This window comes from Larus michahellis, chromosome 1 (genome assembly GCF_964199755.1).
Source record: "Larus michahellis chromosome 1, bLarMic1.1, whole genome shotgun sequence".
Classification (NCBI taxonomy): Eukaryota; Metazoa; Chordata; class Aves; order Charadriiformes; family Laridae; genus Larus; species Larus michahellis.
In genome coordinates, this window is record NC_133896.1 from 97,394,916 (window position 1) to 97,417,901 (window position 22,986).

Below are 22,986 nucleotides of genomic sequence, written 5' to 3' on the forward strand. Positions count from 1 at the left end.
ATGATTTCTAATAATTTATTTTGATTCACAATTGCATCCATTTGGAAACACTGCATATGATGCAAAATGGACACAAACACACACACACCAGTCCTTTCAACAGAGCTCACAAATGTGTTTCACAAAGTTTCTTCCTAAAGCTTAGGGTAAAAAAAAAAAAAAAAATACAAAAAACCCCCAAAACACCTCACAGTTCTTCCAGAGCCTCTCGTTTCTTCACATTATCAGTAAAGGAGTTCGATAAAGACAAGATCTTGGGAGGCTGAATTTCCGCATTTCAGAAAGAGCCTCACCTGTCCACAGAAAGATTTTCCCTGTACAAACATCCTGATAGGGGAAGAAAATCATAGGAAACTGTAGAGTTCTTCACTGAAAGCAATACAGGAAAACACATCCATAATCACACACACTTCCTGCCCTAATGAGGCAATATACATTCATATAGAAGGAAAAACCAAGCACATTATTAAGACATTAGGCAGTGAGGCAGTAACCATTTTATCTTCAGAAGAAATTTTACAGCAAATGGTTTCATTAAGACACTTGAAAGCAACCTACTTAAAAAGAAAAAAAGCACCATCATAGCATGAAGGCTGAAATGTGATTAGGAGTCACAAGCAGCGCCAACTCAGGCTCACCAGTGACTTTTGTCATTTAAGGACAAGTTAAATGGAGAAAGAGTCGATGTGGGGACCTGTGACTTGCCTACAAAAAAAAGTATGATTTAAGAAGACACAGTTAAAGAGTGCCAAGCCACATTTTACAGGGTGTATCTAATGGTGCATGGTTCTTTGTACAGTCACCAAACGGTAGGGTGCTGGCATTTGGACACGGGGGGTTTAACACTACAACAGCAGCAACATCAGAACCCTGGTCCCTTTAGACTTGCCCTGGTCTGCAGAAGTCCATGCTATTTGTGAAACAGCAAATGCCTCTTAGAAGGTCATGGTTAAAGCAGGATAAACTCTGGCCAAGTCTGTGCAGAGGAACATCGAAGCTAGATATTACCAAAATTCTTCCCTGCTTCTGACCAGCTCTGGGTCCTCTCATCTTACAGAGGTAAAGCCTTTCAAGGGCCGGCAGGGTACTGTTTTCTGCACTCCCAGGTACATGCATACAGTTTTACAGGCGAGACACTGGTCCTGGCCTCAAGACCACACACAGTCACCTGTCAAATTCAGCCTGCTCCCACTGCTCCAAAACCCAGGCAGCATGGATCTCGGCAGCTACTAACACAGCAAGACCAAGGACTGACTCTATGTCTAGGTTTTAACATTTTTCTACCAATGTGGCCAATAACAATCTCAGCAAAAAAATACTCAGAAAAGAAATTGTCCTTTAAGTGCACAAGAGATCACAACAGTCTGCCCTTGCTATAAGTGCAAAAGGGAACATTACCCTTCAAGGACTTCTAGCTAATTCTCAGGGCTATTAAAAGGAGAACTCCAAGTATGCATCTGAAGCTCGCAACTCTTCCACCCTTTTACATATCCTGTTACTTTACGCTGCTCATCTCCCATCACAAGGTAAATCCTCTCAGGAAGAAGCCTGGAGGGTAAACAAAAGCCATGTCCTTAAAGAAAAAGTCACCATTGCTATGCAGATCACAACCACGTGAATTTCCTATTCACTGGGGAATCAGCACTGCATACTCCTTTTAAAAAAAAAAGCCAGCCTCGCAACGAACCATTTTAGGGTCCTGAATGGTTCCAGTTCCCTCTGGAGGGAGTGTAAAAAGCAAGTTTTACTTTAGCACTTTACCCCAACTATATTGGAGTGGGCTTGACCAAGGTATGGAATGGTTACATTAGTCCAAGGTCCTTTGTTCCTAACCTGCACTCCAAAGTCCGCTCTGCCTGGGAGAACACCACTTAGAGTGCCTTAGTGTAAGCAGTTCAAATGAAGTCTCCCACGCCAGAGCACAAAGAGACAAGGGACAAGGCTACACAGACCGGCTGCAAAGTAGTAACCAACCTCTGCTTGTGGGAGAAGTGAGCACAACAGGGTCAGGCGCTGCCAGGGAAATGATCTGTGACCTGCTCTGCTTTCTCCCAGTCAGGAGTAGCAGGACTCTGCAAAACCACTTATCTCAAACCTGTAAATGCTCCCAGAGCACTTTCGGCTCATGACTGAATTCTGCACATGTAACTCACAGGGACAGAGAGTTTGACTACCTCCACTGCAGGGGTTCGTTTAGCCTGGGAGGTCATTCTGCCTTAATCTTCCCTAATGCCAGCAGGATGAGGTCTGAGAAGATCACAAACCTGCTAGCCCACAGCATCCCTGTGTCTCCGGGCTTGCCAAGCTCCAGTTCAGCTCAGCAGGCACCACAAAATACATGTGTGCAATGGAAATGTTTACAGACTACTCATGTGGAGGAGAGGTCTATGTGTGAATTTAAACTCCTAGGATCAGGCTCCATCTCTAGTCAGAAGGTCAGTAAAACAGTTAGCACAGTCCAGCTGAGTGCCTTTTTCTTCACAATAGGCTTGGGAACTGGTCAGAAACCTCTTAGTGTGTTTGGTTAGAGGCAGGAAGCAATAGAGGTGTCCCCTTCACCTCCTTATAAAGGATTGCTCACTGGATGAGAGGGGGTAAGAGGAAATAAGGAACACTCAGTAAGTCAGTACCTCTTTCTGCACAGCCACATCCAAATGCAGCTGCTCCTCAATTTTCTGCTGGCTATAGAGTGCCACTTGAGGGAATCAAACAGCACAAAGAGGGACATGGTCATCACCTTAAACTGTGACACATAATCAGGAGCGCACAACACCAAATACGTCAGGGATGTCTAGGGATACCCCCAACCCTGCTACCATCCATCCATCCTATCTTCAGAGATAACGTACAGTGAATTTGCATCACTCAGCCAACATCCCCCAGCTGCCTGACACACAACTGGAGTCAGGGACGATGACCTGTGTGTGCATGCTGCACACGTGTCTAAAAACATCAGTAGCTAGGAGAAGACTCTTCCCTCTGCTTCTGTCTCTTAGGCCCAACTTGTAACTCTGGTGCCATGGCCCCAGGCTTTTCTAGCCAGACCATTCATATTATTATTGCAGGGCCAACAACATACATAAAGGGCTTAAAACAAAAAGCAACAACAAAAAACCAACCCATCCACAAAACCCAGAAACCATCACCACCAAAACCTTGTGGTTTCAGCTGAAGGCAGACTGCATCTGTGGTATTGCCCAGTCTTGAGCAAGGAACACGTGGCATTCTTCCAGAACACATTTAACACATTTATTCACCTGCCAGTGCAGGTAATCTACCCCAGCAGCAGTCAGCTCCAAGACATCCCCTCCACCTCCTTACAAACGCAGACAGAGCTGTTCCTCGGCTTCCTGGCTTGAGAAAGCAGATCTAGTCAGGCAGCTCCACAGTGACTGAGTTGAGAGGAGAGTGGATCACTATGTTATTAGCAACACAAGCAACCAAGATACCACCTACCAAAAAAGCTGTTAGCAGAATTGTCTGAAAGGTAGTTTCCATAACGCAACAGTAACATCGGACAGCACTCTGCTTTCCCCTCAGAACCCATCATTACACATAGCTTCAAAACATCTCCTTCTTACTTTGCATATTTACATGCTGTCTCATGTCACAATCCATAATCGGAGCAGAAACGCTTTGAGGGAGATAAGCCAAACCTTCAAACAAACACACACCCAGCTTGCAAGAAGAACAATGAGATCAAAGATGACAGTGTCTTCTCACACAGTCAGACAAATGGAGACGAAATAACAATTTTAAGGGTCAAGAGGTGAAGGGATCTTAAAGCCCTACAGGAATGTTGCTCACAAAGGCACTTAATACAAGCATGTATACAGCTGGATGGAATCGAAGACAATAAAAAAAAAATGCACCAGAGGGGAGGGAGCTGCTCAGTGACTGCCTATACACAGTCTCTTTTAGCCTAAGAGCCTAGCTTCTGCAGCAGTCCATCTGTTATCTGTGTCAAAAGTTCACCCTCCTGACATCTCTGAAGTGTCGCACATAGGTGTGAGCCAGGATTCCTTACCCTTTACAGGAACCAGTGCATGCTCTGAAGTCCAGCAGTGGGTTCCTCTTGATGCCAGCATTCACACCTAACAAAAACTCAAGTTCTCAAAACCTTGTGCTCTTCTTCTTGCTGAGCTGAGCTGCACAAAGTTTCCCACAGTGGAAAAAGGCAGCAGGCTCCTTCTCTCCAGGTTTGTGCATATGGCTTACTGCTTTCTGCATCCTATTGCTGGCTGACAGCATGCGTAGAACCATTCTGCCTGGGAAAGCCTCCGATGTTGTCAGTGATGGGATAGGCAGTCCATACACCAACCGTGAAGGAAGGGTGTGGGAGGAGGAAGTCCTAGTGGAAGGGGCCATTCCCCTGCTAAAGAAAGTCAGTCAACGTCATCTGCAGAAAGAGGGGCGTCACACGATGTCTTCAGCAGAGTGCTGTGGAGGAGAAGACCCCAGGCTCAAGAAATGGCCCCAGTTGCATAGGAAACCCCTGTTATACTGGCCAGTGTCTATCACTAACCCACCCAGGAGCCTGCGCCCAGTGTTGTCCCGCAGAGCCAGCCGAGCTTCCCTCTCAGTCACGTTGTAGCTGATGTTCAACAGCTGGATAAGGAGGATGTATCCCATGCCAGCTGTTACAATGGCACAGTACCACACACAGGTGAACGACAGAGCAGAGCTGGCAGCAGGGAAAAAGATGGGAAGGAAGCCATTTAGTTTTGGAGCAGCTGCTTTAGAGTGACTTTCCCTGGTAATCACTATCCTTTCAAATCCCTGTCTACATCTGCCACAGTGATCTCACTTCGCTGCTTTCATCAGATAATCCTTAAATACTTTCTCAAAATTAAAGCTTCAGTGCTTACTTAATGAGAGCTTTTAGCACTACCAGAGCTACTCTTGCACATCGCTATTGCACTACCTAGCACTTTAGTCTTACTGTTGTAAAGGTACTTGTTCCTTATTTAAGGACACAACGATGCTCACGCTCAATAGATCATGAAATGGAGTACAGAAGGTAGTCATTTGTGCTAGGGTACTCTGCCCATCAACGGCAGCATCAGACTCTGAACACGTGTCAAACGCTTCTCACCACCCTCCCTGCCAGACAAGTCATATTAACACTGTCTGTTCTAAGCAGATAACTTGGAGGGACAGTCACTAGATAAACAGTGAGGGATGAGAGAGAGAGAGAGAGACAGCACATGGATTACAGACTGTCAGACTGTTACCTGCACCTGGGGGCAAACACATTTAAGAGTCTATCTTCTATACAGAACACAACAAATAAAGACTTCAAATCCCAGCTCCTCCAACAACTTTTTCTAAATAAATGGCGAGCTCTCTCCGAGTCTCAGGCCCCACAGCTTGACAAAAGCAGTGATGCATCCCTGCTTTCCAGAGCTTTTCAGGTAGCACTTTTTGGTCAAGTTTAACAGTCAACAGCACTGGCCTAGAGCACAGAATGAGGAACAGGAGCTAAGCTGACTGGTTAGGACCGAGTTCCCACCCCAGCTTTCTCCCAGACAGATGTCTCACCTGTAGTCAGAATAGGCCCCCGGGCAGTAGAACAATGCCACAAATGGAGTTCGGTCCCTACAGATGGTATGCAGGGTCAACGTAATCCCATACACAGAGGTGAGCATGAAGAAGGAGAGTGCAAGGATGAATGCTTGGTGATTCTGCTCCCCTACACAGCTGTTAATCCTCCAAAAGGAAAGAAGAGATTACTTTGCTTAAAAAGAAAAGAAACTGGCTTCTCTTTCCTCCTCCCTCCCCGAGCTGTCAGAAAACCCAATTTCCAAGGTGCTTCTATACAACACAGGCTAAGAACTTTGCAACACGTTCAAAGAAGCTTTATAGTTTTTTATAGAAAGGTTATTGGCACAAGTCAATAGACCAGTAGGGTAATGGCGGTAGACAATTTACCTCAAACTTCTAGCAAATGTAGCATCCTTTACCAAGGCACATCTATACCCTACTGCTCCTTGGTGCAGCTTTAGGTTCCCTTGCCCCAGGAGAACACGAATGCAAATTAACTGCAGGATTGCTAGTGCAACACAGTGCCAGTCTTAAAAAAAAAAAAACCAAACACCACACAACAAAAAACCAACCAAACAAAAACAACAACAAAAAACCCCAAACCAAAACAAACAAAACCAACCAACCAACAAACAAACAAAAAACACCACACAAAACCCAGTAGAGAATCAAAGTCAATTATGAAGTACGCTGTAGAAGTTATCAGCTATCAGGTCAACCCACTTACAATAAAGTTAAGTTGTTCTTTAAAATGGTACATAAAAATTTACGGTTTTAAAGAATGTCATCAGGTCTTGCACATAACAAAACCAAACCCATTTGACAGGGACTGTAAAAAGAGAAGCTAACTTAAAAAGAGGAGGAAGAGAGAGAGAGAGAAGGCATGTAGCCTCAGCAGTGTAAAACCTACCAGACACAGTGATGGTCCAGTCTCCTTACACACCTACCACAGAGCCGGCAGTGCCCTGCTCGGGCTGGTCTGACCAGCTGGCATTTAGTGCACCAGTCCTTTTTCACACCTTCTGGCTCCTCAGCTAACATCCTGGAATAGCCTTTGGCCTCCCCATTCACAGCACGGCCACTGGCAGCTCCTGATGTGGTGATGCCATGGAGCCCGTTGGAGCTCCCTCTAACACTCTTGTTGGGCAAACCCTGCCCAAGCGATGACTTCTTGTCGCTTGCTGGGATGGGAAGGTATCCAGGGTCTTTCTTGGCTCGAGACAGGGCTGCAAGCATAAGAATTAACCCGCACGTGAGAGCGACCACTTGGGAATACCCCACGCGGCCTCGGGGAACCACCTCCTGGAGAAACACATAGTACATGTAGCCCAAGGAGAAGAGCCCCAGGCTCAAGAAGAAGAGAGTCCGTTCCTTCCTTCTGTGGGTGAGGTAGTAATACCAGAGCACCACCACGGGCAGAGACGTCAAGACGACGAGCCCCAGCAGGAAGTGCAGAGCGGCAACGTGGAGGAGGACGGGCAGCAGGACGAGGGGAGGCACGAGGCTGAGGTTGACCTTCACGGCCCCCGAGAACCAGGGGACCCGGACCCGGTCGGCCACGGTGTCGGCGATTCTTTCCAGAGCTCCCGGGGGCAGGGATTTGCACGTCAGCCACCTGTTCGGGGGGCGGCGGGGCGGGGGGGGGAAAGCACAGACACCGACTAGCGGACGGACAACCGAGCTCCCCGAGGCCCTTCCCCTGCCTCCTCCCGCTCCCGCAGCCTGCCCCGAGGTGGGCACGGCCCGCCCGCCGCCCTCTTTCCCCTTCTCTCCCGTCGAGTTTCCCGAGAAGCGGCGCGCAGCTCCCTTCCCCTCAGGGCGGCAGGCGAGGGGACACCTTGAGCGACTCCCGCCGCGGGGGGTTGTCCCGCAGGGGGCCCGGCGAAGCCGTTACCTCTCGCATCCCTCGTCCAGGTCCTCGCAGTCGCAGCAGCACGCCGCCAGGTGGTTCCTCTCCCCCCTCCGGTCCACGTACTCGCAGCAGCAGAGGGGCTCCTCCATCGCCGCCACCCTTCCCTCAACCGCCGCCGCCCTTCTCCCCTCAGCCTCAACCGCCGGCCGGGCCCGGGACGCGGCGCGCGCGGCAGCCGCCCCGCCCCCCTCCGCTCCCCTCCCTCCCAGCCGCAGGTGCCTCGAGCCCGCCGCCGCCGCCACCTCCTCCACCACAGAGGTCCCGCCCCCTCCGGCGGAGCCCGGCCGCCATTGGCCGAGCGTCCCCCGGGCGCGGAGGTGTGCGGGGATGGGGGCGGGAGGGGGTGAGGGACACCCCCCCCACCACCCATCCACCTGACGGGGGAACGGCCCAATGCCTGCGCGGGAGGGGCGGGGCTGGCCGTGACGCGACGGCACCTGGCTTAAAGGGGACAGCGCAACAGGTGGCGGCTGGGGCGCGGCGGGCGGCCCCGCCGCCCCCTCCGCAGTCGGGGACACACACGCGACCAGGCCGCCATCAGCCTTCCTGCTCCCCGGGGTCGGGAAAGTTTCCTACAGAGCATAAGGGGTGTCCCCCACTGCGGGTGTTTGAACCTGCTCCGTCCCAGGACCCGCCCTGCATTTCGGGGGCTGAGGCAGCCGCACAGGAACTCACACACCCTCACCACGCACCGCGGGCAGCTGCCGGAGGAACCCAACGCCGCTGCTGGCACCACCGAGCACCCCCGCAGGGGCCAGCACTACCCAAGCCGGCAGGGGGAGGGCCCTTGCCCCTGCTTTTAGTTTTTATTATTTTCATCTTCCTTCTCCAGACCCACTCAGAATGAGCCCAGGGCCAGAAGAAAAAGGTGTTTCATCATCAGCCACCGAGAACTGAAGAGCAGCCCCTGAGGGAGGGGAAAATACCAAGGGCTGAAATTTCTCTGGGAGAGCTGGAAACATATGGCAGGAGGCAGCCTGCCAAAGCTGGCAGCATGCGGGAGAGATGTAGCAAGGAGGTGGCAAGCATTTTCCTGTTTAGTTAATTAATCTTAAAAATACTCATCCTTAACGATGGTGACTTGTTTTACAAAGTCCCCATGGCTAAAAAAAGCACGTAAATATCCTGTGGCTGTGAAACCACTAACCTGCTCTTTTTCTCCAAAACACTCTTCCGTTGATGGTCATTTTTCAAGTTGACATAAAAAGCTACAATTTCATTCGAGACAAGCCCAGCTCTCTCCAAAATGTGCAGATCCGTTAACCGGCAGCACAAGTGCCCTGGCTCACTCACCACGGGATTTGAGAGCTCCGCACTCTTCCCAAGCGAGACTCCGCTGCCATCCCTGTGTCCTGGGGCAACACATCACCAGGCTACAGGAATGCAGAACCCAACTTACTTCTGTCCAGAAACCTTTATTCCGTGCAGTTTTTGAGCCAAATAGTAAAGAGTCCGAAGGTGACAGTTACAATCCCCACCCCGCAAGTCCTCACACACACACGCGCACATCTCTTCTTCCGACGTCTTGAACAGAAAAAACTGATGTGGGTATTAACTCTCGTTCTTGCCACTCTGTGTCCTGTTCAAGTGGTCAAAGCTGCTTTGGAGCATGGAAAGGGAAATCTTTAGCTGTGAAGATATAACCATCATAACATTACTTAAGTTAGTCTCCTGCATGGGTGAGTGACACCAGGAAAAGAACGTCTCCCTCCTTTTCTCTTAAAGATTTCATGCTATTTCCTCCTCCCTGTTTCTATAAACGGTTGCCTTACTGTGCTCTCCTAACAGCTACACTCTGTACAGTTTATAATTACTAACAGTCCAGTATGATAACGTCTTAACACCTCGCCAGACAATAGTGCGAAAGATAAGCCACCCTGTCATTTTTAGTCACAGTTAACATTCATAGCAAATACTCTAAGGAAAATGACAGCAAAGCATGAATTTTCTTTCAATGCCTGGCCCTCCCAGTGCATTTTGGTACACAAAATGTGTTTAGATTATTGACAATCCTCAGAAAACACAAGGTAACAGGCACTAAAATGTGTCATGACTTCCACACAAAAGTGTTATTTGGGATGAAAAAGGTGGCTGAATTCTCACTTTTTTTTTTGTTTACAGTCTTTGCTCAAAAGGCAGTTTAACACTTCAGAATTAGGAAATTTTTGGGTAGTAAGCAAAGAAACTGAAAAGGGCATGGAAACCTGAAAATTCATTTCTACAGTGAGATTTCCAGCACTCAAGATTTTTCAAGACATGATCAAAATGGTTAATAGATTAATAGCAATTTTGTGTGCAGAGACACCTCTGAACAAGAAGTATCAAAAATGGCTTCTTTTTCTACCCTCTTTTAGTGCGTGGGAGAACACAGAGCAAACTGGTGATGGATAGAGGTACATGTGAACTCCCCCACAGCTTTCCTAATCTAATAATTTCTTCTGTCACATTTTAAGGTTTAATAAAAGAACTTAAAATCAGAACATTCCTAGGTTATAAGTAAAAACACCCAAAGTATGAATTTACTGTCCTTTACTTACTGAGTTGAAATTTCAGCCTAGGGGTTTACCAGTCCTGGACTTCAGGATCAGAGAAACACAACAACATTCAACCACCTCATTTTTTTATATAGTGTTTGTAGTATGTAAGAGCCTAGAAGTGTAAATTACTGTGAAGAAAGAAGATTAACTCCATAGCTATGGAGCCTCTCAGAAACATATGGTCTGCAGAATTTATTTATTTTTCAGTGGAGATTAGGTGGCCCATGAAACCAAGGGTAAGTGAAGCTCCCACCCATATCTAGAATAGTAGTGGGGAGCAAAAGCCAGGATAAACCTGAGTGAAGAAACCCCATAATGAGGTGGGCAAATACTTAACATTACGTTTTGAGTTTTCTTAGAAAAGAAGTTTTTAGTTACTCCAGTCTTTGCTTTGTCATGATGCAGAATTGCATCAACACATCTCATCAATAAAGGTGCTTGACAGGTTTAAGAAGATTGACATCTAGCGCTTACTCAAAATTTTCATGACTCCTTGACCTGTTTTGTCCTAGGCTTGAATTTGGTACGTAGGCAGTGCTCATGTTTCTGATATTTTTTTATTTGACTAAGATTAAATATTCATGTCAAAGAAAAGCTCTGACAGCACACAGCAGAAAAACTTGAGTTGTTGAGAAACAAGGCTATCACCATGAAAGACTGGCAGACCTACCTGCTCAAGCATTTCAATTGAGTCTCTCAAAACTCCCTTCACGTGTTTAACCTGTTCCTTATCATACTGAGGGATCTCCTCTTTTGATACCATTTCTGGCGATATGCTGGAAGAGATTGAGATCACATCAGAAACATGAAACAAGCGTCTCCGTGCTTTTCTAAAAGCAGCTGCTCTCTGCCACCATTGCTCTGCCATTGGCAAAAGCATACTTTCCCAAAAGCCACATAAAAAACTGCCTGCAGTTGAATTTCAATCCCTGTTGCCTTGAAAATACCGCCTCGGACCTTTGTAGACAATGGCTGCCACAGGCAAATGAGCTCACATTGTGTCTTCAGAGGGCAAGATCCTTCTTATGAAGAAAGTTACTCTAATCAGTTCTAAGATGATCACCAGAGGAGGTCACCACACCACTCAAGATCAGGTTATGGTTTTTAACTTGTTTGGTCCATATTCAAGTGGAAGCAACATCTGAGCCTCTTCCATGTTGTCTGAATACAAAAGGCACCCAACATGGAAGTTTGAGGGGGAGAGGAGATTTGGCAGGAGACTCACAGAAAGAGACTAAAAGCTAAATTAATCTTAAGCATTACATTTGAGATCATGCTGCTTCACACAGGATGAAGTGAACACTTCGATTCTGTGATCAGCACTATGATATTCACAGAAGATGAGTCACAGGAAGGTGATAAATGCAAGCTAAGGTTAACACTCCCCCAAAACACAGCTTGTCAAAGAAGAAATTTATTACTGCAAGACGCAGTCAAGACATGTCACTGGATATCAGCATAGACCACAGAAAAGCAGCAAGCCCCAGCAGCTTTTGAAAACTTACCACCGAGTTTCATTGTTCAAAATTTATTTCTTTACATCAGATTCTCACATAAGCTGAGGAAGAAAGAAAGCAAAGATTGTGAATTCAACTTACTTCAAAGAGCTTTCTTCCTGAAGCTGGACATGATAGAGGGACTGAGCTGCATGCTCTATCTTTGACAGTTTGAGAAACAGTGTTATATTCAGCAAGACCAAAAGCAGCAAACTGTAGAGAGAAGAGAACAAAAATCAAGTCTTGTAACAATTTTGTTTGCAATGCTACAAAAACAAGACCTGGGCTAAAAACACCTAAGAGAAGACAATCCTTCTGTGAGGGGAAAAAAAAAAAAAAAAAAAAAAAAGGTGTGGGACAGCACTATACTGAAAATAAAGATCTATCCAATTCTTAGCAGTTAGTGTTAAGCTGTGTAACAGTAACCAACAGGAATGACAACAAGTGTCTCCTCTTCGAGCTTTTAAAACTAGGGATGAGTAAGTCCTAGATGTTTTTTAATAGGATCAGACCTAAGTAGACCTGCAAGGTAGACTAGTTTGTCAAGTCAGCATTTTCATTCGTGTGTCACTTCTTAAGTCAACCCATTTCCCTCCTATATCTGAGTGCTCCATTAAAATTAGGTTAGCATCTACTGTGCTACATGCAATGTTAACATGCAAGTGAGGTACAGACAGATACAGATAAAGAGCAAGATGAGCTTGAGTCAAACCACGTTTTAATGCAAGTGAGTACTTACAAGACACTCATTACTACAATGATGGTGGTGGTCCTACTTACAGCATCTCTTTTCCTTCCTATAGGGCATGGAAGAGAAGGAGGTTAAAAAGTACTGAAGAACATTCCTAAAGGATGCCTGCAGATACATGCCAGTGCCCAGCATTTCACACAGAATAGCTCAACAGCTTCTGATGGAAAAAAATAACAGATCATGTGGGTGCACAAGATCATCTCCAACATTCACCAAGGCATTTTTGCAGTCAACTCAGACAAGCCAGCTGGACACTCAGGCTCTTCCATAAGGAACAGGATTCCCTCTACCCCAGTATGCTGTGGAGAACACAGCACTGGGGTATGTTCACATTAAATCTAGATAGCCTGAGAAGGCTACAGTCCATCCACTACTAACTAACACTCATTCCGCACATACGCTGCTAGTCACACACGAGCAGACAGGCTGCAAAGTGGCTCTCTTCTGCTTGTTCTCCTGCCCACATTAGTCTTTCTGACAACCAGTGTCAAATCAAGTTCTCCTGTTACTTGTCCCATCCTTACTGGCTTGGTTTATGTATTGCCCTGCAGATAGCCTTACGAAAGGGCAGCTGCTAGCTGTCAGGCAACAGGGATCGATCAGACATTAGTGAGGGAGAGGAAGTGTGCATGTCCTGAGTAGCAATCACCTACCACTGTGGGCAGGCTGATCTTTAAATACAATTACCTGTTCTCCTAAAACAGTTCCTTACATTCACATTTCCTGCCCTGGACAAAGGGCATACATGAAAGCTGTAGTGTATACTGAGACAGAACACACTCACCTGAAAAGGTGGAGCAGCAGTGGCAAAATTAAGTAATCAGGAATAATCTCAGCTGGGTAAAGAGTCCATTACACACACTGTTGATCCAAATGCTCTCTCAGTGCTATACTCAATGTTATCTCCTCCTTTATGAAAGGGCACTTGCCCCTACTTCAGTGCTTACAATTCAACTTGTGTCATGAAATCCACCATTCTCTGGTACACATTAGTGCACAGACATTCCTCATTTCTGTGGGTGTAGCTAATATCGTATATGCTAGCGTCCAAGGCTGCCATGCCTAGTGGCAGTGGAACTGCAAAAATGCTTCAGTGACACAGAAATTACAGAAGCAGACAGGAAATGGCCTCTTCAACATTAAAAAAGCCATTAAATAAGAGATCATAGGGCCAAGAGGCAAGTGGCAGTTAATCAACTCATGAGTTGCATGTGCAGTCATTTGAAGAAATAATGCAATTTTTCAGCAACTTCACAAAAGCCAGGTTAAACTTCTTTCTAATCCTATCTCATTTTCAATCCTATGCAGGTACAGTACAGCATTTTAGGTTTTGGCTGGTTTTTTGTTTGTTCATTTTAAAAACAGAGGGCGAGATTAGGTTTGATTTCATGAGATAGATACTCATAAAAGTGACTATGCATGCTCCAAATATATTTTATGCAAGCCTGAACACACGAAAGCATTTGCTACCACACCACTTAAAGGCAATGAGAGTAATACACACACATATATTACTCTTGCACTATTTTAAAAGTTAAGCTTTCTTGAACACACCTTTTGGAAAACAATTGATATAAAAGTTCCTACCTACTATGCTGCCCTGGGACTCTACTCCCATATCACTAGCAGAGTGCTGGGAAGAGCGTTTGGGAAGCGATTCTGCTAGACTCCGGTGTAAAGTGCGTCGTCTTCGTCTCAGGGCAACTAATTTTCCAGAGTCTTCTATGGACTGATTAATTGCATATTCCTCCATTAGGAGGTCTGATTCTGCAGTGGAAAAAATAAGGTTACTGAACTTTCAAAAGGAAAGCTGAAAAGCCTAGCACTAAAGACTTAAGTTGTAAGATATGGAGGGTGGCAGTGAAAGGAATAACTGTACCTTCTAGTAAAAGAACTTAGAACAGATAATTGACATAAACTACACCTTAACCTATACTACTTGTGCTGTTTGCTAGGTGGCATTTAGTACACTTTTCAGATATGATGACATTCAGCCTATGCAGGATTGTCTAATGATACGTTAACAGTTGGAGGAGCGCTTGAAGACACTGTTAGACTGAGACTAGGAATTGTGTTAGTCTGAGTCCGCAGCTCTTGGCTGGCCAGACCATTGACAGACACAGCCCGGGAGCCTGCCAGGTGCCACTGCTTCTTTTCTCACACCCACAGTCAAGGAAATACTTAAAGACAGGCACATGCAGTTGAGAGTAACCACTTTCCTGCTGCTCCTCATGTTTCCTTCAGAAAGCAATTACTCACAAGGTATACAAGAGCTCCTTGTTAGCATTAAGCTACCAGGCTTCTTTTACACCCTGGAATTGCCAGGTATATTGATGACATGAATTTCTGACTTGGAGGTTCCTTTGGTGCTGCCTTCTTTTCACACCATTCTTTAAGGAATCAAGTTTGACAGACACGAAAACATACATAGGAAAGGTAGCCTCCTTACTCCAGCACAAAGAAGAAAATGCCTCACCAAGTTGTTTGAAGTTTTCCTGTATTCCTCCCCAGGTATTCTTCTCGATTACAGACTTGACAAGGCCCCAAGGCTGTTTTTTGTACTTCACTTCCGCAGAAACCCTAATAAAGAGAATGCAATACTGAAAGAGCACTCTTCTAAGTAGCACAGTGATAGCAGAAGTCTCTTATCAGAATCAGGCCTCTAGTTTATGACCATATTCTGAAATACCAACTGGAACTGCCTTGGCTTTCCACCTGGGCAGCGCTTACACCAAAGCAAGGCAAGAGACAGACAGTAGCAAAGACAACATTTCTAGCTAAAGCCTCAGAAGATCTGACTGTCCAAATTAGGGCAAACATTTTGAAGTGTTTTCCTTCACATTCAAACTATCATAGAATTTCTGCCCTCTGAAGTGTTGTCATTTTAACATACATTTAAAATAGGCTTCAGGCTTTCAGATCATAAAGTCCTTTTTTTCCTCTGTACGTGTACACATGATGTGTTGCATGGGCACTGCAATGTCAGCAGGTGAAATTCGTTATCACCACCCATGCACCAAGTGCTCAGACCCTACCCTGACCGGACAGAAATTAAAGTCTGTCTTTCTGTGAGCATGACAGAGGGGAAGTGACATTCCTGCCCTGCATTCTCCAAGTCAAGCTAATCAATAACGTCTCCAGAATAGAAATCACATCACAAAATCATACGGTAGTTTACATTAGAAGGGACCTTAAAGTTCATCTAGTTCCAACCCCCCTGCTATGGGCAGGGACACCTCCCACTAGACCAGGCTGCTCAAAGCCCCATCCAGCCTGGCCTTGAACACTTCCAGGGATGGGGCATCCTCAGCTTCCCTGGGCAACGTGTGCCAGTGTCTCACCACCCTCACAGTAAATAATTTCTTCCTGTTATCTAATCTGAATCTACACTCTTCCCGTTTGAAGCCATTACCCCTTGTCCTATCACTACATTCCCTTGTAAGAAGTCCCTCGTTGAATTGGAGCAGAATCATTCTTCAGAGAAGCAGAATCCTCCTTCAGAGGGCTGCTTCTAATAACTGAATAAATCCCAAAGCTTTTCATAAAGGACAAAAGGATAGCCTGTGAATTTGATTTAAGTCAAGTACACTGATCACCCTAGAATACACTTTTTTCAGCATTTTCAAATAATCAATGTAAGCCCATTGTGTTTTTAGTCTAACAAAACAGCACCTTTTCATAGAGTTTTTGAGCCACTTTAAATGCAGTATAATAAAGGCAGCTGTAAAACCACCATGCACCTTCTGTTCTATACATGCATGCTCTGTGCACCATACTGAAACCTAGATTTTTGCTCTTACCATAGGGTTGCCATGTATCTCGGATAAAAGAAATACATCCCTCAAAGAGGAAGAATGACTCACTCAAAAATCATCCAGAACAGTTGTTCAACGACCTTTCTTCCCTTCTCCTCCCAGTAGAGAGGGAGTCTTCAGCACTTTGATAGCCTGAGATAAGCCAGAATAAAATCCAGGCTTGCTTACCTTTCCTAGGTACTGGTGAAGTTTGAGATAAAAGGCTTTACTGAAGACAGAAGAAAAACTACCAAGGATTACATCATCAGAAAGTGACACAAATGTACTGAATATGGAACTTGATCACTTCAGGCGTTTTCAACAAACAGGATATGGGATAGAAAAGAGAAGTGCCTTTTAAGACTTCCCTATCTAGGTAGAGTCAATAATGAAGCCTGGTTTACTGGAGTACCCTGCCGGCAGAAGTAGGCACATTCCATCTTCCCTGCATCTTCATGTGAACCATCCTCCTCTGCAGGCCCTGAGCAAGGATAGCTGGGAAACTCTGTAATAACACACCTCAGGTAGTTCCAGTTTATCCCACTCACACACCTGCACTCAAAAATGCAAGGCTAATCAGAACACAGTTCAGTCTTGGGGATGAGTTCTGTACCTTGTAGAGTCAACGTAAGAGTTCATTTCCCACTGAATTAATGAGATTCAAATACAGCATTCATGCAACGAGATAAACCAAACTTATTTTTCAGAAGAGATCCCCAACTTCAAGAGAAACTGACCTTCTCTATGGTGTTGGCAGATCTTTTGATAAGCACACTTCATCAACCTCTAACATATGTGCCTTGGCTTCTCCCCTCCCACTGTGCACCACTCAGGCTCACCGTAATCGACACTTGTGACTGGATGTGCGGCTGATGTAGTATCTGTTCACAGTGTAGAAATAATCATGGTAGGGGACATCATGGGTCAGTACCTCAGCATCCACCTGATAAGACTGACCTTTCTGACTCTGCTTATGCAGGATCTACCATAAAAAAAAAATAAAAATAAGAAGGTATATTCATGGTACCCAATCTCCATTCCCCCCAACCCTCCCCCCCCCCGCCCTTTTTGGTCTGAATTCCTTAGGCTAGATCCACCAACTCCAAGAGAACTAGAGCAGGGAGAAAGCCTGAACAACCACTATAAAAAACAGTTAAGAATGGCAAGTATAGATGGCGTGTGGAAAGAGAAGATGCCTCCTGCTAGAGCCAACACAGGCAGCAGCAGTACTTCCCCACTGCCATTTCAAGTACCTGATGCAAGGCTGGCCACTGACCTGTGACCACAGCTCTTTGACACTGACATACGACCTTTCCCAAAGCGGAGTTACAGGATAGTTGAGATTGGAAGGCACATCTAGTGGTCATCTTGTCCAAGAATCCTGCTCAAGGACAGCCATCTAGAACTGGTTGCCCAGACAGCTTTCCAATATCTCCAAGGAAGGAGACACCACAACCTCTATGGACAACCTGTTCCAGTGCTTCATCACCCTCACAGTAAAAAATGTGTTTCCTGATGTTCAGAGGGAACCACCTGTGTTTCAGTTTGTGCCATTCCCTCTGGTCCTGTCACTGGCCACCACTGAAAGGTGTGGCTTTTGATGGTGAAGGCCTGGCTTGGTCTTCTTTGCACCCTCCCTTCAGACAGTTGCATACATTGTAAGATTACCCCCCGAGCCTTCTCCAGGCTGAACAGTCCCAGCTCTCAGCTGTTTCTCGTATGAGATGCTCCAGTCCCTTAATCATCTTAGTGGCCCTTTGTTAGATCCTTTCCATCTCTCTCTTACCAGGGACCCCAGAAATGGACACAAAGCATTTCATTGCATCTTTTCACCCCCTCCCAGTTCATAAGTTCATAACACTTTTCCCCACAGACTGCAGGAGAAGTTTGCAGCCATCTGTAAAGGTAGAAAGCCTCTCTGATTTCATCGACATTTGCCCATTAACGGTGAGAGGGGCACAGCAAGCTACCCTTAGAGATGCTATGTTTAAACTGCAGATCCACATTCAGCTCACTGAACTCTAATCCATTGACAGATCTCTCACAGACCATAGGGTTGACCTCTCCCCTGCTTTAAAGGGCACCAAACACACACACGCACACAGTACCTGCTTTTCGGTTGCAGTTGTGAACTTCCCACAAAGTGGATTGTTAATTGTTACAGTGTATGTCAAAGTCCTCAACTGATTGCCACTGGCATCTCTATTCCAAGGGGTTGACACAGCATCTAGATGAGAAATTATGCAAAATCTCACATGCAGATTACCTAAAAGGCATTACCTCTACCCTCTCATATCTTAACATTTTAAGAACAGTGGTGTGGAGACAGACAGAAAACTAATTCCAAATGGTTGTGTTTTTTGCAGGAGAAGGGAAAATTGTAGTTCACTGATGAACAAAGGTGACACACTAAGTAGCTGAACCTGAGCCTACTCAAAGAGACTTGAGGGTGGGGAGAAGAATAAGCAATTAAATGAAAATATGTCATTTCCCATCTGCTTAAAGCCGAATAGATTCACTTAGCATTATCAAAAGCTTTTGCCACTTTCCCTTCCAAGCTGATACTGAATAAATATTACTCTTTTTGACTTAATTTTCTGTCCTTATGATCTCGGTGAATAAAATTTACTCATCCAGAAAATTAAAGCCTGTGAGTATCATTTAGGAGGATGCAGTGATTTTGCCTGTGTGCCAGCCATACACATTTCACTATTTCTGGGACACAATGTAATCAGAAATACCCCACAGAATGCATGAATTTAATAGCCTACCCAAAATTCAGGCATCAAGGTGCAGGTTTGTCGTGCACTAAAATTAGGTTTTTCCTCTGAGATGTGACTGATCTACAGTGACAACAGGCTAGCTTTAAATATCCTCTCTCATATTGCAACTTTAAAGCTTAAAAATTCTTTTAAAGCAAGAAGAAACTTAAAATTCAACTTAGCCCTATTTAACATTTCTTAGAGGTTGAAATTTTCAGGATAGTTTGCAACATAGACAGAAGGGAGAAGAGTATATTACCTACTATACTCCTGGAATTGAGAAACCTCTGCATGAAGTGAGAATTGGTGAAAAGGATTTCAAACATCTTGTCTGCAGTGATGTGGAAAACTCTGTTTATAAAAAGTCTCCCATAGAGATCATTCTCAGAGACAGTCTCCTTCACCGCTAAGGAAAGGCAGAGAGATTAGGTTAAGAAAAGAGCAGTATTATGAAGAAACTTTAGAATATTCTAAGTTTTAATACAGCTCAAATCCTTCCCAAGCTTGCATCAGCATTTGTTTCTCACTCTCAGAAATCCAGTAATGATAGCAACACATGATTTGGTAGGTAAGCAAAGTCCAGAGTTGATTTTTCCAGTTCCCCCTTCCCCCCCAATTTCCCTATGCAAACATAAGTTTACAAATCAACATCACAGGGTCCCATTCCTTTAGTTTTGCCTTCAGTATTCTATTAATCCTACAGGAAACACCAGGGAAGACAAAAAGTTAGCATACTCTTCATTAATATATGCAAATGACACATGCATAGCAAGCAGGACAGTGAAACCATACTAGCTTTCTTCTTACTTGTGACTAGTTTCATAACTCTGCTTTTAACATCTGTAATGCTGGTAGCATCCACAGTTTAAGAGACCAGGCACGGACTCCCAAGTGGCTCCTCAAACTGTTCCTCCCTCCATACCTATTTATAAAAGAAATGCAGGAGGTACCCTGCCGCATTTTGCAGTCCTGAAAACTGCACCAAGATGCTTAATTGCCATCCCCTATTTCAAAACCACCACCAAGTGCCCCAGCGGTGTTCTGTGGCTGCAGCACTGATCCTTGCTATTTCTGCTTCTTCTTGGTTGCTGGCATGACTCAGCTTTGTGGTTGTCTCAGCCACTCTTGCAAGAGACAAGGGATAGAATTATAATCCTGGAGGGCAAACAGTTTCCTATGTCAACCCCAGGTCAATCTGCTTATGATTTAGAAACAAGTCCATTCTAAGTTATAATTACCAAAAAACCCCCCACCCACACATCGCTAAAACAAAACAAAAAGCCTGAAAGCAAATCTTGCAGAAGCAAGACAGAAGTCAGGACACCTAACCTTTCAACCGATACAAATGAATGCTCAGAGCTAGCAAAGGTCAGCGCCAGCCACCAATGCAAAGGTAGCTTGAATATCAAGCTATAGTTCACAAGCTGCCTATAGGCTGAGGTTACAGCACTTAAGACATTACTGCTTGGTACCAGTCGGTATTGATAAATGCAAATGCAGCAACGAAACACCACAACAGTCCCCAACGAAATACAGTTCTGACTGAGCAGACTTCCGCTCCAGTGCTGCTTCTAGCCTGCTAAAAGCCCCTCTTACACATCTCCCTCCAAAAAAAAGCTCCCTTCGTCCTAATCGGGCTTCAATGTAGGACCCCAGGAGTAAGCATGAGTGCCATATTTTTGTGCTTGCACAAGAGATGGACTTCCTTCCCATGTCACGTTCTCCTTATGCAATTGTAAGTCTATACAATTGCGAGGTGGGAAAGAAAGCAAGCACGCATTTCAAGAGGCCTATTTAACCAGCCAATATGCAGTCATTACTTACTAGAATACCAATTCTGCTGTGCTGAAACATTCTGCGGGAAGCCTGAAATTCATCCTGGGTTTTCAGCTTATGTTCACTGTGTTTCCTCTCAGAGCTGAGCCTAATTCCATCGAATGCAGCCCGAGTGAACAGTAAGTTTGACCTCATCTAATAAGGCCTCAACATCACAGACCTCTCCTTTCAGAGTGCAGTCCCCACTTCCTCTTTTGCTAAGGGACAGGAAGCTTCAGATATTGGTGTTGACATTCCCTTTGCCTACTGCGCATCAGCTAACATGTGTGGAGTCAGACACCAGGTAATTCAAAGCTAGTTACTCTGGCTGAGTCTTACTCAGCTGGACCTTGATATGCCCAAGGAATCTGCTACCACTTAAAAAAAAAAAAAGGCAAAAAAATACAAAGGCTATCTGTGTGTGTCTTAGCAAATACAAGATAATACAAGTTACCTTTGCCCCAGTGAGGCTTAGCTAAACAACATAATTTTATGTTTACCTGAAATGCCTGAGGACAGCTACTATGTTTCTGCTGATGTGAGGTAATTTGGTAAACCACAGCAACTTATGATATGCACAAAGCTCATGCATTATTACCTTAAGGTACAGACCTTGCTACTGAAATATTTTACTCTTCAAGCATGAAATCTGTCCTCCTTGTACCAAGTCTTACACAAGAGTATCCATGGGTCTGTACAAGATTTCCTGTTACTTGATTTGCCTACGCTACTTTTATCTAGTCGTGTACCTATTGAGAAATATGCTTTTACCTACAATCCCTCTCAGGTCTTGGAACAAACACACACAATTTTAAAAATGGTGTTATCATATAAAGCAGTATTTTCAGAAAATCCAAGCTGAAACTAGGTTGATACATCAGGCCTATCAGCCACTTTAGATGCTAGGATTCAAAAAAGCTGTTTTCCAGAAAGCCTGGAAATCTTTCAGATGATAGGTCTGGAAGGTACAAGTATGAATGCTGCTGTGAGTTCCACATCTGTGAAAGCAAGTCTCAGCATGGACCGAGAACTTGACAAGCTTCAAGTCACTTCAATCTGGGCTTCTCAAGAGTTTATCTGTAGAAATCCTGGATGAAGCAGCAAGCAGGAACAGTGGCACTGCAAAGTATAAGCGTACAGTATACACGCTTGCAATTTGAACAGGATAGAAAGCTTTAACCCCTCATCTCTGCTACAAATGAACATACATGTTTGTCTACTGGTTTTTTTTGTTTGTTTGTTTTAACTCACACAGATAAACCTACCTGCCTTTTTTTTTGTCTCAATACTAGAGCAACATGAAGCATTTTACCTAGGACTGGCTTAGAAATATTGTTCATGAACTAAATGTTTTGTGCAAGTATCTAATATCAATTTAACTCCTTAACTTTTAATGCCGTTCTAACTCCTCAGCAGTATGCAGTTATCAACCACTAACTCTCTTTGCCTGAATACATTTATAGACAAATTGGAGCTACTGTCTGGTAAAAGAACATGAGATTATTCTGACTTTAGGTTAGGATCCCTAGGGACCCTCAAAAAAAACCCCAAAAACACAAGAAGCAAACGTATTACCCAGAGTGCCCTGGTTCAGCATGAAGACAGCAAATCTGTTCCCTCCCCCGCTATTGCCTTGCACTTCCGTAAGGTCATTTTCATCACTGCAAGGCAAGCTGTGATATACTGTTTGAACATAATACCATTATACACCAGTGATTGCAGAGTTTTGGAAACATCTGCAGTGCAAGAAGAAAGAGAGACAGAAAACTGGAGGAGCAGAAAGGACACAGGAAAAAAAAAAGTGTTCTTAAAATTCCTGTTAACAGCCAACAGCTGGAAGCTAAACACACACACCATAAGCAAATGAAGAAAGCTGAACAGGTAAGAGCAGAGGCTATCAAACAAATTAATAAGATAGCCGATTTTGCCATTCCATGGAGTTGCAGGAGGATCAGGAGAGAAGGAAAAAAAAAAAAGTATCTATGCAAATCTTAGCACTGTTAAGGATGTGTATGCCACTGGGGATAGGGAAAAAGTGTACACTGCATGAAGAATATGCAGGTATGAGCCTTTAGCCAGATACACCTGATATCAAGTCCATAAAACCAATTCCTAGAGCGAATGTGTTCCAGACACCATCTATTTAAAGACTATATCAGCAATATTAACCATTATCAAAGAGCTCTCCTACACTTTAAAAGACTAAGTACAAAATAAACTCAGGGAGGTACCAAGTAAATATTGTGACAACACTAGCTTTTTCCAGTACACTAGAAAAAAAAAATATGCCTTTGCCTTTAGATAACTCAAACACGTATCCTCCAAACCCCAAAGCAAGTAATTGGAAGTTATATAGTCAACAAAATACGTGCTTT

The 22,986-nt window shown here is 44.7% G+C and overlaps 2 protein-coding genes across 12 annotated transcripts in view; both read right to left on the reverse strand.

The window, feature by feature from the left end:
- Position 1: 1 nt before the first annotated feature.
- ZDHHC23 (zDHHC palmitoyltransferase 23) lies at positions 2 to 7,747 on the reverse strand. Its single transcript, XM_074594610.1, is given in 5 exon segments — positions 2 to 4,684; positions 5,542 to 5,709; positions 6,455 to 7,159; positions 7,439 to 7,644; positions 7,646 to 7,747. Coding segments are annotated over 5 exon segments (1,449 nt in total). The 3' UTR covers positions 2 to 4,416.
- A 1,108-nt stretch (positions 7,748 to 8,855) lies between these two features.
- The window catches only part of GRAMD1C (GRAM domain containing 1C), a 57,060-nt gene continuing 42,929 nt past the window's right edge, over positions 8,856 to 22,986 (reverse strand). For 7 of the 11 annotated variants that reach the window (XM_074594626.1, XM_074594653.1, XM_074594635.1 and 4 more), the window contains 9 exons: positions 19,056 to 19,202; positions 18,143 to 18,261; positions 16,874 to 17,016; positions 14,717 to 14,820; positions 13,828 to 14,007; positions 12,229 to 12,286; positions 11,592 to 11,702; positions 10,664 to 10,769; positions 8,856 to 9,085 (listed from right to left, as the gene is read on the reverse strand). In XM_074594626.1, the coding sequence (XP_074450727.1) occupies positions 9,008 to 9,085; positions 10,664 to 10,769; positions 11,592 to 11,702; positions 12,229 to 12,286; positions 13,828 to 14,007; positions 14,717 to 14,820; positions 16,874 to 17,016; positions 18,143 to 18,261; positions 19,056 to 19,202 (1,046 nt within the window). In that variant the 3' untranslated portion in view covers positions 8,856 to 9,007. Of the gene's footprint in view, positions 9,086 to 10,663; positions 10,770 to 11,591; positions 11,703 to 12,228; positions 12,398 to 13,827; positions 14,008 to 14,716; positions 14,821 to 16,873; positions 17,017 to 18,142; positions 18,262 to 19,055; positions 19,203 to 22,986 lie in introns of all 11 variants that reach the window. The other 4 variants (XR_012588324.1, XR_012588330.1, XR_012588328.1 and 1 more) reach the window with 2 other exon arrangements.